Raw genomic sequence first — 15,808 nt, 5'->3', positions numbered from 1 at the left:
GTATTTCATTTCATTTCAAAGCGATGTGCAACACTTAAAGCCCACAGACACTTCCAGCCCTTTTTTATCTCCTTTCAGCAGACACATTCTAGTTCTTTTCATTATAAACTCTGCAATTACTCCAACCTGGCTGAGGGATTATCCATCCAGTTCATGCTGAAACCTCTCTCTCACATGCACTCTTGCACACTCACACGCACACACTAAAGGTGGGTGGGTGGGGGGGAGTTTGAAAAAGCCACTTTCTTCTGACATTGGTGCACAATAAACACCACCAAATGTCAGGCTGTGGCAGTTTCAAGTTCAAGTTAGATCAGTTAACTTCAGTTTCCTTCTTAGCTATGAGAAAATTTGTACAACTCAGGGAGTGGGGTAGGAATGCTTGCCCTTCTGCGGTTCTGTATGAAGTACCCAGACACAGTCCTTTCTTGAGGGTAAGACACTGTTCTTACCGTGTGCCAAAAATGGATTTCAGCTGTTGCTCACTAACTGTACCTTAAACAGCTCTATATAGCAGAGTTCAAACTATGGTACCACTTGAAGACCCAACAGTGCTTAGAAGTTACAGAATAGCAGCATGGAGCAGCAGGGCTATGACAACCAAGGACAATCTGCAATGGTGTTGTCTCTGTGTTTGGCCAGCCAGTCTTCCAGTTCTCCCAAATTCTCTCAAGTAGCAAAATAAAATGCATCCTTGTAGGTGTTGGCCACAAAGATGCAATTAAAATATTAGGAAGTTCTGCAGCCTTCAGAGGCTGGAGTAACAGATCATTGTTTTCTACAATAACCTAAATGTAAAAGACAAGAGGATGACCAAACTGAGGAAAATAACTATTAAATCTGCAGCCAAGGTCATATAAACACCTGCTGATATGCAACCACACTGCAGATCTTGTAATAACTGAACTTAGAGGAACAGTGTTCAAATAACAGTAAGAATAAGACTCGGAACTTCAATTCAGCAAAGTTTGGGATGTAAACTTTGATTCTCTCTGCTCCCTTGCCATTTTGGCTTTGGGACTGCAGTATGCCTGATATGTAGAGCTGCCTGAAATCCAAAACAGCCTTCCTAGACTTAAAAGTAGTGCCAAAATTAGTTGTGGATGAACTTATCATTGTGACTTGGAACTTTTATGACTCTGCAGACGTAAGTCACACTGTCAGTGTCACCTGAACAGAGCTCAGTTGTTGAACTGTTTGACTCTTTTACAGTAATAGTTCAAACAGAAAACAGGAGTGTCACCATGTGCTCTGAGATGCTCTTTAGAACTAATGTAGTTTCTAGGCTCAAGGAAAATACAGGGAGCTGAGTGCTCAACACTGCTGCCCATGTGCTTCAGGAACTGTACTAGGTACTCCCCAAGCACCAGCTTTCCCTTCCTCCATAACTCCATCACCTTCTTGTCTGTCTTAGCTGTCACCGAAATGATTTAAGCCCTCTGGACTGCTCTTTGGGGACTCTTGGCCTAGCTCCTTGCAAAATTTCATTGGTGGAAAAAGCACATCCCAAGCAATTAGAAACAATGCAACTGCTTCCCCAGCAAAGTGAAGTTGATGAGAATAGCTTAAAAAAATTTCCCATCTACGAACTTCCAAGTTTAGAAGGTGCTAACAAAGCCTGTTTAAAACTCCTCCAGCCCCCAGTCCAGAGACGAAGGATCCCGATTTCCTACTGTGGGATCGGAGCCACTCCCCACTAAGGCAGCGGGGGTTATTCAAGACCTACAGTGGAAGATCTGGGCCCAAACCTGGAATGGCCAGGGACTGACTTACACAGTCTTTTCTGATCTAAACGCAGGCCTGCTGCAATTCCTTCCAGCTCTGTAAAAAGAGCCATTTTCCCCCAGACCTCTCTGTCTAGTTCAGAGACATGCAGAATTGTCTCTCATGTCCCTCTTCTTTAGGGCTTTTTTTATCTTCTAAACAATGGCAATTTGCAAAAGGCTCAGCTAGAAAGCAAAGATCCAGCTCAGCTATCAGCAAAGGGACTAATCAGCCTGTGTCCCTAAACTGCAACGCAGCATGCACTTAGGTTAGAGAAGCACACCAAAGGCTCTCCCTCCAAAGGCTTTCTAGCAAGGCCAGCCCCAGAAATGCTGCAGAACTAGCCTGGAGCCACTGCTAACTGTACTGACTGTACTCATGGCCATACTTATTTTATCTATCTGCCATCACCAGGGGACTGTGCATTTGCTCATTCATGTGAGCAAGTCTTATTGTCACGGCCAGAGTGTTTGTGTAGTGTCTCCACTCTAGGGTGGCTCGATCTTGAGACCTCCGCAAGGTTTTTAGCAGCTCCCTCTTTCAGCACCCAGCTACAGCCTCCGGGGAGAAGGAATGGAAAGAAAGGAGCAATGTCCAGCTTTCCTCCTCACCCTAGCCTCATACTTCCTCCAATTTACAGCATGATTTGTAAGCCATCAGCAATACACTGTCTTCAGGGAGAACAGCAGGAGGAAGATGGTACAGACAATCCCTTTGCTAGTGAAATACTGCCCTGGGCCAACATTTTACCTGGGGCAGGGGTGGGTGGGATCTCAGCCCCAGTCCATCATGCTTGGGACTTTGGCAGAAGAGAGTTTAACTTTTCATTGACTAGCATTCCCCAGCCAAGCAGATGTGAAGGGAGACTACGATACACATCCAGCTTCCAAAGGGTTAGCATAGCAGGCAGGAGAGGAAAGAGATGGATTTGGCTCGTAATAGTCAAATTTCAAGGGTCCTCTCTCCACAAAAAATAGGTCTGCAGTCAAAACAGCCAAAAGCCGCAGGGAAGTTGGGGGGGCCTGGTCTGGCTGTTCTAAGTGTTTCTGTTGCTCTTCAGAGCTGAATGCTTTTTCAAAGGCCTAGCAATGGATATTAATTTCAGTCTGAGAGTAGCAGCCTCCTCCCCACCCACCTTGCAATGACTCTCTCAGCAGGATGCACTGTGCTATAAGTCTTCTGCTTAACAGCAAAGCAACACATTCTGGCAACATCTTAAATATATTCATAGGACATCTGTGACTGGGTTTGGAGGGGAACCAAATAGGGTAAAGGGAAGAGGAGTGAACAGGAAGAGGGGGATGAGGGAGGAAAGGGATGGCAAGGTTTAAAAATGTTAACTGTTCATGAAAGATAAAAGTTATCTTCTGATATAGCAGCACTTTAGCAGTCAGCCGCGCTGAGTAGACCCTGTCCGAGATCAACCGCATGCCAACTTTGTTCCAGAAACAAGTCTGAGAGCCTCTCTCTTCAGCAAGTATTGGTTACGTGGATAGTTCTTTTGTCCTGGCATTGGCAGGTAATTTAAATACTGCAGCTTAAATGAGTCCTGGGAACAAAAAACAGAACAAACCAAACAAACCCCATTCGTACTAAACCTTTTAATGATTTAAAAGAACATTAACCAGAGTGTTTGAGAAAATCAAGATTGCTGATCTGACAGCTCTGGAGCATCACTGTACATTTACCAATCAAACAGACAGCATTTTCATGGGAAAATGTCACTGTGGACATTTGCAGAAGCCTGCCAGCCCTTCTGCCATTTTTCTCAAGATATTAACAGCAATCATGCATGTACCCACCAAAGTGGGCAATCATGCTATCCCGCTCCACTCATATACATCAAATCCACTCTACAACTGACCCAAACATATGAAACATTATGTCCTCCCCGCACTGTGCTGTCCAAGACAAAAGGGTAAGGTGACAAGCAAACCAGCCAGGCTCTGATACGAACAATTTAACACCTGCGCTATGCTAGAGAGAACAAGGGCTAGGCCCTATCAGTAAATGACTTTGCATGTTGATGCATCTCAATTAAATTTGCCTGGGCTTGTGCCTCAGTGTCTCCTCCCCTAGCCAAACTGTTCTCTTGAATCAGCTTGCTGCAGAGTGAGAAGAATGGTCACCACTTCAGAGGGAGGGAATAAAGCTGACGCTTCTTGGCAAAACCCTCCTGCCTGGTGACAACTGCCCAGGGTCAGGCCATCTGCATCCCCTTGTTAGGCAGCAGCTGCTCTACTTGCTCTGCAGAAACCCTTCTTCCTTCTGGACAGCAGTGATAGCTGATTTAATTATTGATGATGATAGACAGAGGAGGAGGAGTTCTTCAGGGCAACTCACAGGTGCCACATGCCACAAATCCTAAAATAAAGTCCCTATTCTAGGGTATCAAAACCATTCCTGTCCTTTTACAGGACACTGTAATTACTGTCCAGCCAAGATGAGAAATATTGATAGACCCAGCTAGTTATTCAAGCAGCATGCTCACACTACATCCAGTGTCACCTTTGAGCCTCATTTTATTTTTTTAGTTTTTTTTTTACCTGTGCGAGTGTGAGGTACAGTGTAGTGTTATTTATCTTGAGATGTAGGTGTATGTTCTGGATGGGGAACGAGTGGATTCTGCTTGGGCAGCTGGATCGTTCAGAAAATCCCAGATAAGGATGGTGTCATCATGTGAGCTGCTGACGATCTGGAACTCATCAAACTGAAGTCGAAAGACTCTTCCAGAATGCTCCTAAATGCAAGTGGAAGACACAGCATGTTACTTTGTGAACTTGCTGGCACCTGGGATGAAGCAGGGAAGATGAACTTGAGCTTCGATTCTAGTGTCACATTCATTTCTCAGTAAACCCCACATGACACACTGTGCATCACCATCACACAGTGTAAATTAAGCTCTCTTTCAGTGAAAAGGGCTTGCCATAACTGAGTACTTGGCTCGCAGGAAGTTAACATTACAGTTATCCCATTACTCCTTAAATCCCAATATTGGACATACGCTGTGCAGGACAAACTAAGCTCCCTCCACCACGCAATTCACTCTGGTGAGGCTGATAGGAGCACTGTCTTCCTTGTTCCATAGCGAAACTCCTTCCTGAAATCACAGCATTCCCAGATGTAGTAGGTTATGGGGGGAGACATGAGAATTTTGCATTCAAGACTTTGCACCATTGCCACTGCTGAAGAGGAAAGAGCTTAATACTGGAGGACACTAAGGACCGTCTTGTAAAGTCCAGTGACAAAATAATAATTCCTCTTAAGCAGTTCTAAAAATATGAACTAGAAAGGGCATTCTTTATAGGCAGTTCACATTCTGCTCTGAGGCTGAGTGGAAATGGCATGACAATTTGGCAAGAGTTCAGACTGTAATTAACAGGAGGTAACAGCAAGATCCTGGATATCACAGAGCAAATCCACTATGCTTTCCCTTTTGTCTTGCCTCTTTCTTCTTGGTGCTTACACTGCTGCAAGAGTAAGCAGTGGCCTCCTCAGTCAGAAGGGAATAGAAACCATGCAACTAGGGTGAGCCCTATCTCTTCCATTAATACCTATTTCTCTTTAGTGCTCACATGTTGTAAGGGGCTTAGGGTCAGGTAAAAAACATGTCTTAAAATACTTTAATACTGACAATACAGGTTTCTTAAACATTTAGACAAAAGCAAATTGTTAGCTACTAATGGGAAGCCTCTGTCTTATGGCACAGGGCTACAAAAATACAGCTTGGTTGCAAAGTGCAACAGCTGCTTTAAAGTGGATCTCTGAATCGTAAAATTAACTGAAAATACACACACGCAGAAGTCAGATTCTATTTTTAAGATAAATTTTAAAAAAGGTCTAATCATTGGAACCTTTCTGATCTTCTAACTCTAACTCAAATTTGTCTTAGAAACACCTTATAGGTTTCTGTCTTCCCACCTATTCCAAAAAGAAATGTTTTTCCAGAGTCTGTGTTGTAGCAGTGAAGAAGTTCGTGCTAAAAAATATCACTACAACAGTCAGATCCTCTGAGGGATTGCTCACAGAGACACCGAGAAAGAGGTACTTTGAAAAACCATTTCCAAAACTCCCTTTTCTCTCCCAGTCGCTGTGGGCTAAGTAGGGTTGCCCTCGAAGTTCCACATAGCACCTGCCCTTTGCTGTTGCAGTGGCAATAAGCAGAATGCACACCTTAAGTTCAGGCCACAAGGACCTGGACTCTTTAGCTTGTAAGGAAAGCTGAACTGTGTGCTTATTCTGTGCCTGGAAAGCTTCTGTCAAATTCATGTGGCCGCCGTTCTAGCTAACGGAAGACAAAACTGGAAGGGACCTGGCATGCAGCGAGCATTTGTTATCCGTGCACTTTCCTCCTACTGTTTGAAAATTGAACACGAGCAGCAGGAGACTCACGATGTTCATTGTGCAGCCAGGTTTAATTTTGGAGGCCAAGGGAAGAGAAAAAAACAACAAACCAAACCATGGGTAAGCGGGTATAAGGACGTCCTGTTGTCATAAACATGAAAAGTCCTAAAAGCACCACAACAGCTTCTTCCTCTGCCCCCCCTCTTTTGGCCCCCTCCATTGCTATCAAATGGGGATTTATGAGTATCCATGTGTTGAGATTCCTACAGTGTTTCCATCCCACCGCTTCTGATTTATAATATAATTAGCTGGGGCACTTTGGCTGTCCACTGCTGGAAAATGCAGAGGAAATCACACCAGTTAAATTAAGTCTACAGGTTACTAGGCACACATTTGTCTCAGGCTGGAGCAGGAACACTACTAATACCAAGCTGAAGTGTTAGACTCTCAGGATATGTGCTCATGGGCACAGAGTTGTTCCATAGTTTGGAACTGGGTGGCTGATGACAAAGGGGGTTTTGGATTTCAGCCATGAAACTATTTGCGGTTCTATTTGGCTAACAAGAAGGTTTTTCAACATAGTACCTGCAGGCATCCAAGGCTCTCACAGACTCTTACTCTGCAGCTTATGGTCCAAATACATGATGGAAAAGAGTTAGCATGGCTTAATGATCTACTGGCTGTCAGCTGAGTCACAGTAACCCTCCCAGCTTGCACCAAACGTGAAGTAAAATACTTAGCGAAATCTACAGCAACAGTAGAAATTCAGGTGGTTGATGAATGTGCTGAAGGTCAGCTAGCACAGCTCAGCTGGTGAGAGGTAACCACACTTTTAAAGAATCAGACAGCCTTGGTATGATCTTGGTTTTAGAGCACAGACTACAGTCACTTGCTACAGCAGGAAAAGTTCTAATGTATACCAACTCAAACACTTTTTAGCTAAAAAATAAATACATTTAGCAGTTCTTTTTCAATGAGAATTTGGTACTGGGTTGAAATCTTCCTCTATCCCCAGCAACACTGCAAGGTTTTTGGGGTGAATGTGATGGAGGAATGCTTATAGGAACCATCCCATGACCTTGGCTGTACTGGCATTTTTCTCACAACTTGCCCACATTATTATAAGACCAGTGCAGAGCCACTGTTAAGCATGACTGTGAATGTTGTCAATGCTCACACAATGACATTTTAACCACACCATCATCAGACCTGCACTAAATACCAATAGATGGCGTGAAAGCAGTAGCTGCTGTTTAAGGATGAGGCAATATCACTGTCTGTTCCAGTCTTTACCTGCTTTTTTCTTAACACCCAAAAGTCAGTAAAAAGCAATCCCAAGGGTGTTCTTGTTCCTCAAATTTGGAATGTACTACTTTTCTTTAAGATGTTTCATGTCAACAATTTAGACAACTTACTACTACATCATCAGGTACACACAGGTTAAAGTAAACCTACTGGCACATGGATTTCAAGAAGGACAAGTCTCAAAAATGGATTTAATTATTAACTCCAAATCACAGAACAAAGCTTTTAAAAAATGAATGAAAACTCCACAGGTTCTAATTTCTAATGCTTTATAGTTTGCAACATTAAAAAAAAAGTTGCACAGCCAAAAAAGCCAGACTCCTAGAAATGATTTCTAGATCCTGCAGACTGGGGCTAAGCTGACTTGAGTTTTCATAGCTCAGATAGCCCTGATCAAGCACACCTTTCTGCCCTCTCCGACACCCCTACCAAAAGCTCTTACCACAAGGGTTCGCAAGCAGAGGGTCCCTGCTGGAGCACGGGGGTCCAAAGCAGCCACAAGATCCCATACTTTAATTTTCCTAGTAGTGAAAAAATGGACAAACACCATGGCTCTGTTAAAGAGAAAAAGAGCAAGTGCTCACAGAAAAACATTAACTGTTAGTACAGCTTAGCTAACACACCAGTTCAAGGAAAATTACAGCAATCCTTCTGCTCTTGAGACCTGGTTCTTGCATTTTCCCTTTGTAAAGGTTATAGAGCTTAATGGAAGAAAAAAATATGCTGTCAACAAGGTAAAACACATAAAAAGCAGGTGATAATAACTAAGAGAAACATGTGGGAGTGTAGACACCTAGTCTGTAATGGCAAATGGTCCAGAAGATGTAACCACAGATGGGAAAGGTTGTTCTTACCAGTGGTTCAGCTAGAAGAGGTTTCAGACTGAGTCGTCAGATATTCTTAGAAGCTAAAGAACTGGATCACATGAATCAAATCATACTGACTTATTTAAAAAAGAAGAAAAAAAGGTATACTTTGTAACATGGGCCTGATTTTCTGGCCATGAAAAGGTCCTCTTGGTATGACAGACAAGAAGTCTAATATTTATAAGGAAGATACAGCAAAGTGGGATGTGAGACAGACAGACAGGAAGATGCAAGGTATTGACTTGCACTGACAGCCTTACCCATCATATGCCCCACTGACTATCCTCTTGTTATCAAAGCGTATGCATCTCACCAACTCTTCATGGCCTTCCAATACTCGTAAACATGCCCCACACTCGATATCCCACAGCCTGGAAGAGAGTACAAAGCAGCACTAAGAATTTTTTAATACCTGATCATTGCAGTGAAATATTTTGGTCTTTGCTTGTAGTTAATGGAAACTTGGAAATAAAGATTACGATGAAACAACAAGGAAACAAACTACATTCATCACTCCTTTTCCTGCTGTTAAGTGGACGTGTGCTTTTCAACATGACCCTGTTACATTACAGTATCACATGGGAAATAAGTCAGAAATCCAAAAATTTTAAGACCAGTTGTGCCTAGTATCTACTGCTCTAGTAACACAGATATGTCCCAGTTATCTTCACAGTGAGCCTCACAACTTTATTTTACTGAAGTTGATTTTTCATGAAAGTATCCTGCCTTGATTTCAAGATGTTAAGAGAGGGAGACTTACTAATCCCCTTGGCAGCTTGTTCCAATTGGTAAGATCACCTTTACAAGGCACGCACCCTTTTCTGTACCCCTATATGCCTATTTCTGATTTGGAGACTACCATCAGACAAATTAAGACACCAATAAAGTGGTGAAAGGTACAAGAATTAACAAGCCCTTTTTATTTGTCATTTCTCCCACTGAAGGTATATTTACTCTGTAATCTAGGTACCTTATGCATAAACTAAAATGGGCACTCTATTATTTTATAATGCATTTTCTTCTTGCTCTCAAATAATTCCTGTGGCTCCCTGCTAACTGGTTCTAATAATCCAATATTTTAAAAAAGTTCTGGCACCAAAACCAGTACACAGTATCCCAGTAAGAGACCCAGCAATGCGTTAATTCTCTCAGCTGTAAATATCCCAGAGTTTTGGGCTTTGTGAAGGATTTTTAGCATGGAGAATAAATTAAAATACATTAATTTTTATACTTACACACTACCTTGAAAAATACTTAAGAAATGCTTGAAACAGTTATGAAGTAAGTCTATGTGCTTTCCATACTTTTGTCAGCTCTTTGACATGACTCCCAATTAGCATGGAAAAAGAAGGATTATTTCCCTATAAGAACTGAAATTCTTTGACATGTATTGTCCAGAGGTGTTCCATCTCTGGCTGAGACATTCCCTGCTCATACAGGAATCTTTTAATAGGAGTATCTGCTGCAGCTCCCTGACACACAGCTGAAAGAAACCAGTCACAAATGTTCTTAAATGCTCATTCAATTAGCATTCAGACTGACATGAACTTCACAGTAGTGAGAAATATGGGTAGTTTGTGGAATTTCTCTGGGTGACACGTCTCAAAGCAGCACAGCAGCACTTTCACTTCTCCTTGAAAGACAGACAGAGAAAGAGATAAACTGTCCCCACATATTTTACTCCTGAGGTCCCCCAGGGAATAATCCAGATCCAGTGGATATGTGCCCAAGGTTTGTGGATAACAATTGCAGCTGTCCTAGCACGACAAGTTGCTCTCACTTTGGACAACAGAGGAGTGAACAGAACTCTTGTCACTATAGAACTGGGAAAGCATTTGTCTATGCACATGTTTGAGACCAACGAGGAGCACAGGGTGATTCTTTGATCTGTGAAGTCGATCTTTCAGGAATCTGTGAAGATCCCAATAGTTTTCACGTGAGTACCAGTCAAGGTCAGAGCAAGCAACTCCATGGCAAAGGTCAGCCAAAGGCACTCTGCCTGGTCAGAGCACAGCAAGTGTCTCAAGGACCGTAAACAGGATAGACAATGCCAGAAATGAACTGGTGCAGAAAGGTCTGAAGAGCAATCTTGTGCCAGGAACTTTTGTACCATGTGTTTCCATTCCTTGCCATCAAGCCTGAGATTGCCAGCAGCTCTGGGAGGCTGCATCACACAAATTCAGGCCCGTATTTTCAGGTCCCAGTTTGAGGTTCTACCTGAATCCGAATGGGATTAGAAGAGATGATCATGTCCCTAGCCACGTGGGGATTGTGCCTTCATGTACAAAAGGGATAACTGCTATGTAAGAGCAGAATGCCCTAGCAGAACTGGTGCCAAGGGTACCTCCCAGATTTGATAACGTCCTCAGATTTCTACTTCTTTAAATAGTCAAAGGACCAAATAGTAAGAGAACTACTCTTAAGGCTTGAGAACTAACCAAAAAAATTCACTACAAAGTATACACAGTCAAAACCACCACGACTCTTCCTTCCCATAGCTTTGAGAGAACTTCTGGAAGTAGAGGGAGGTCTGCAATTATCTCAACCTTTAATTCACTTGAAGTCCTGGCAGAGCTGTAAGATGTACAGAAGGCAGGTGAGCCTGAATCCCCATCTCCTAGAGAGAATGCTGTTGTCTAAACAGCCCAGTATCAGATCCCCGTGTGTGCACACACTGGAGGTTGAATACACACATGCAAACTGACCACTCATTTAAAAATTAACCCAAGATGATGTAGTCTGATTCTATTTTCTTGCTCTAAATTACTTTTTTTTTTTTCTTTTTTTCTATACCATGCATGTCTGTAGCAATTAAGAACTTTGGCCCTAGAGGCTAAGATACTGAAGTGATTGGATTAAACTTGATGGATCAGTTTCTACCAGACGGAAATCAGCACAATGACAGTGATGCTTATGTAGCTGTGTCCTCTTACACTGGTGAAATTTCTGGCTTAAAACAAAACCTAAATAATTTTTATACATGGAGTCTCCCAACAGAAGAAAGATATTGATTTCTCAGCTACTTCATATGTCCTTACATCTGCAGTTGCAAAACTAGAAATCACAGAGTTGTCTTTTGGAAAAAAGTTTCCCTGCAACTGAAGAATGACAAACTTCAAATTCTGTATCAGGAGGTAGCCTCTACTGAAGGCCAACACACAATGTCTGGCATTTTACAGTGGATTAAAATCAAACATAGAAAGCACCAAGCCGCCCAGAAAGGTGACTTAGTAACCTGCCTTTTCTTTATCACACTTCCACTGTCTTGTGCCCTCTGCTAATGGCTGGGAGAAAATGATGTGACCAGGTAAGTCTTGTGCCTTGCCCACACAGCTGCCAAACTTGGCTTCCATTAAGGTTCACTGCCAACATTCCTGAAATTCTAGCACAATTTATCTGTCAACTAGGGATTTTGTGCTATGTAAGCGTAAAAGTAACTGTATTCCTCTTTAGCATTATCACTATCTTGACATTTATTTTTCTTAGCATTGCAAGTCGTATTTTAGATCCTTCCCTAACTGCTGTAATATTTAACTACTTCTTACTCTACTTCTGAGACCAAGTTGCATAGTACAATTGCAGAGGGTTATTTTTTTCTAGTTGAAGTGCAGAAGTTCTCACCATGTGTAAGTGGTGCTAGTCTTACACAATGCCTGTAATACTTTTCCCCCTGATTAAGAGAGAGAAGTTCCAACTCTCGTGGTCATGCTCTCAGACAGCCCTGTACTAAAATCTGGCACAATGACCTGGTGATGTCAACCAAAGGACCACCATTTTCCTACAGAATGCAAAGCAGAGAGAGGCAGTGTGTTGCAAGCAAAGTCCACAGGCGAACAGTAGCATAAATCATTCTCACTGAGGGGAAATTATTACTAATATGCAAAGTGAAGGGTTTCTGCTTACACTGTCTGGCTTTGAAGTTTTATCAGAAGGCAGAGAATTATTTAAAGCAATGATAAAGACAAAAGGGAGGTTGCTCTTACTCCTGTTTGCATGACAGAGCCATTTCCCTACGTCACGTACACTACTACTCAAGCTTGCTCCGTACACCCTGAGATTACTGGGACATCCCTCTGCCAGCAGCTGCAGGATGTAGGGAGAAATCCTGGCTCATGATACCGAAGGAGTTAAATCTCAGATTGCAACCAGGGCAGCTGGAAAAGTGCAAAAGGCAGCAAAGTGAACTTCATGCTCTAAACCAGCTGTTCCAGACTTAACCAGGTGCCAAGTACCACAAGAAGAGTTTGGCGACAGCCCAGGAGGATTTCTGCAGAGGATTAAATGCCTCTTACTGCAAATCTGACCCCTTTAACTAGACACATAGCCCAATTAAAATATCACAAGAGGACATCACAGAAAGTGGTACTTGCCAGCTCTTTCATACACCAGAATTGTCAGAGCAATGCAACTTGTTGATTAGTATGGGACTCTTGAGATATAGAGGATGAAAGACAATACAGTAAAACAGGCTTCTAATATCTCTTTCCAGTAGTTCCCAATGTTCTACACCAAAGCAAGCATTTTTCAAAGACGACAAGGGTACAGAGCACTTCAGTTGTCTAACCTCTGCACATCCCAGGCAATCAGAGACAAGTGCTTGCATAGAACACTGCAATAGGGAGTGTGTCTCTCACCTGATAGTATTATCTGAAGAGCCGCTCACTACTAGCCTGTCTCTGTACTGCAGACATGCAATGCCTCGTTTGTGGCCATTTAAGGTGCGTACAAATTCGCAGGTACTAGTGTTCCATACCTGTGACAGGAAGGGGGGAGGGAACCACACAGAGATAAAATTATCAAGAAGAGACTAACAAAAGCTGGTGTCTGTATGATATATAGGTGCATCCAGAATGCCCTTAATTGAAGATGCCAGGGGAAAATTACCGCTCTGGTGACTTATGACTATAGTCTGCAACTGTTAGCAGCTTGGGTCACTGTACACAGAAGATTTTTGCCACACCGTATGAAAATTAGCTTCCAAAATCAGGCTTTAGCACTCTCAGGCTATGATTTAGTCTACACAGGATCTCGATTTTCCTCAGTTTTAATGCTGCAGATTGGGATCATAGCAATAACACTTAAGTGACTCCTATCCACTCACCTTTATTTTGCCCCCATGCTGCCCTCTGACAACTGTTCGAATGACTAATGCTGAAACATATGGAAGCGGTCAAGTCGAAAAAGAACACAGAAAACAAAGTCCTTTTTCAACTGCATCTGTACCTGGATCTGATTTGCCATACAGCTCTGTAAACAAGTTGTGCAAGCTCAACAGAGGGGGGACGAGTGGAAATGAGCCGCAGGAAGAGCACTGCTTCTAAAGGAAGATCTCTGTAATAACTGTCAAGGACCATCTTTCCTGTCTGGTCACTGTTCTTGGTTATTAAATACCCCAGTGCTGCAAATAAAAAGCCTCTGAAACACCTCACCTTTATAGTTCTGTCACCTGATGCTGATACAATGTACTTGTCATCAAAGTCCACTACGTTGACGGCAGCTCGGTGCCCTACTAGCACCCTCCTCAGGGTGATGTCTGTTGGTGAAGCCATGTCCCACACAGCAATGGAACGGTCTTTGGAACATGTCACCATCATGCCATTATTGAAGCGGAGGTGTAGTACTGCTTCGCAGTGGTGAATCAGTGTATTCAGCATCTCGCCTGCATTTACGTCCCACACCCTGCAGTTTCAAATTTCAAACCAGAGAGAAGAGAGTTAAAAAACTGTACAGTGGATTTTCTGTAGAGCAAGAGAGGGACGGGGAGAGGTAATTGACTCTCTAGCAATATTAGAGAAGCAAACACCACAAGTTATATCTACATCTATTAAATAGTTCAATAAAAGATGTATTCTATAAACCTGTTGATTATGCATACATTGAGACAGTCCAGCAGCCAAAAATCCTGCAATGCAGTTAACACCATAAAAATAACCCAGCCAGGAAAAAAAGCGTTCTTTAATTAAGGGAATTTAATGCTGAGGAAAGGTATGAGATTGATGGCCTTAAAGACTGATGTTTCCTGGTTGTGTCAGCCTACCACATACTCCATTTCCAGTCAATGAGTACTTAATCATGACCTGTGGGGAAGCAAGTTCAGTGACAGGTTTAATTTTTGACCTCTCTCACAGGACTATCAACTCAAAGGATAATTTATACAGAAGCAGAAGACAAGATAATGCTTTTCAAACAAATATAAGTAATTGCCACAAGTTGCACCACGAATTGCATTTACCCTGCAGTGCATCTGGTACACATTCCAGGAAAGTGCTGAATACCCAAATTAAGACAGAGCATTTATGTCAATTTAATGTTACTGGAACCAACTGTTTCAGCTGAAAGATAATTTAAGATGAAAGTTAGACAAAGGCTTCATACAGAACTTCTAGGACTCGAAATGAAGATTTTAAGCCTTAAAAGTGTTTCTTTTGGGCTATTCTGTTGGCAAACTTCTTTTACCCTCCATAAAGAGATTTCTTTTGGCACTATCACACCTGTATCCCAGATATACTATGTGAGAGCAGAAAACGGCTGTATCATCAAGCACATCAGATGTTGCAGAAGTTAAAACTTTGCCAATAAGGCGAGCAGTAAGAAAAGACAAGATGTGAGAGAGAGTTCTAGTGTTTTATTTTCTAACTTATGGAGGCTGAAGTGCATCAACTTATGGACTATAAATAGGAAAGAAAACTACATTCCAATGACAAAATGTAAAGGAGAAAAACTCACAGACTAAAGACCTGAGCCATTAACAGATGAGCAGTTTGCAGACAGGGTTGCCAAACTGAACAGGAGCTTGAGACCTACTGACTTCTTTGGACAAGTGCATCCCTGAGATCTCAGAAGCATTAAGAGCCCATCTGTACTGTCTATTGGATGAAGCCCCTATTCCTGACGAGACCCAAGGATAAAAGTGATGCGTCCTATGTGCCTCTGGGGTCTGCACAAACTCTTATAGATACAGTAGGAAACAAAGCATTTCTGGGCAAGTAGCCAGTCTGCAATTTGGCCTGCCTGGCCTGATATGGAAGATGATAGTGCTTGTTACAGAAATCAGCCTCTCCTTTTGTGATCTGTTTAGCACAGTGCAGTTCCCACATCGCCTCCCGGCAGGCAGTGTTGCTGAAATTCTGGATTCCTACTAATGATAGGACCCCAAAATCTAGCAGCACCACAAGACTGCATGCATCACATGTCAGGAACTAAATTTAATGGTTATTAGCTTAACAGTGGTAGTTTACATGCAAGCATGGTGACAACCATGACGAGCTTGCAGCCATAGGAACACATGCTAATAGCTTCAGAAAAGGCCACTGACACAGCTTTTTTTTGTCTGTAACATCACTGCATGGGCACTGTTTGTACACTGACAACAAGACAATATATAACAACATGGAGAAGACAGACTTGCTCCTTCACATCCAAGTTCATATTGCAGTTCACTAACTCATATGTGCCTGTATTTACACTGCAGGTCTTAGACTCTCAGGGATCCTGTATTACGTCTAGTGGACTTCACATCCGCATAACAT

General features: G+C 42.5%; 1 protein-coding gene across 9 annotated transcripts in view; it reads right to left on the bottom strand.

The window, feature by feature from the left end:
• Positions 1-260: 260 nt before the first annotated feature.
• BTRC (beta-transducin repeat containing E3 ubiquitin protein ligase) overlaps positions 261-15,808 on the bottom strand; it is a 120,668-nt gene continuing 105,120 nt past the window's right edge. For 8 of the 9 annotated variants that reach the window (XM_010564830.1, XM_010564834.1, XM_010564833.1 and 5 more), the window contains 6 exons: positions 13,709-13,958; positions 12,914-13,032; positions 8,540-8,650; positions 7,856-7,934; positions 4,311-4,504; positions 261-3,313 (listed from right to left, as the gene is read on the bottom strand). In XM_010564830.1, the coding sequence (XP_010563132.1) occupies positions 4,343-4,504; positions 7,856-7,934; positions 8,540-8,650; positions 12,914-13,032; positions 13,709-13,958 (721 nt within the window). In that variant the 3' untranslated portion in view covers positions 261-3,313; positions 4,311-4,342. Of the gene's footprint in view, positions 3,314-4,310; positions 4,505-7,855; positions 7,935-8,539; positions 8,674-12,913; positions 13,033-13,708; positions 13,959-15,808 lie in introns of all 9 variants that reach the window. The other variant, XM_010564832.1, reaches the window with a different exon arrangement.

Source organism: Haliaeetus leucocephalus, unplaced genomic scaffold (genome assembly GCF_000737465.1).
Source record: "Haliaeetus leucocephalus isolate CR32 unplaced genomic scaffold, Haliaeetus_leucocephalus-4.0 Scaffold184, whole genome shotgun sequence".
NCBI lineage: Eukaryota > Metazoa > Chordata > Aves > Accipitriformes > Accipitridae > Haliaeetus > Haliaeetus leucocephalus.
The sequence above is the reverse complement of the archived record's forward strand: the minus strand, read 5'-3'. Positions and strand labels throughout refer to the sequence as shown.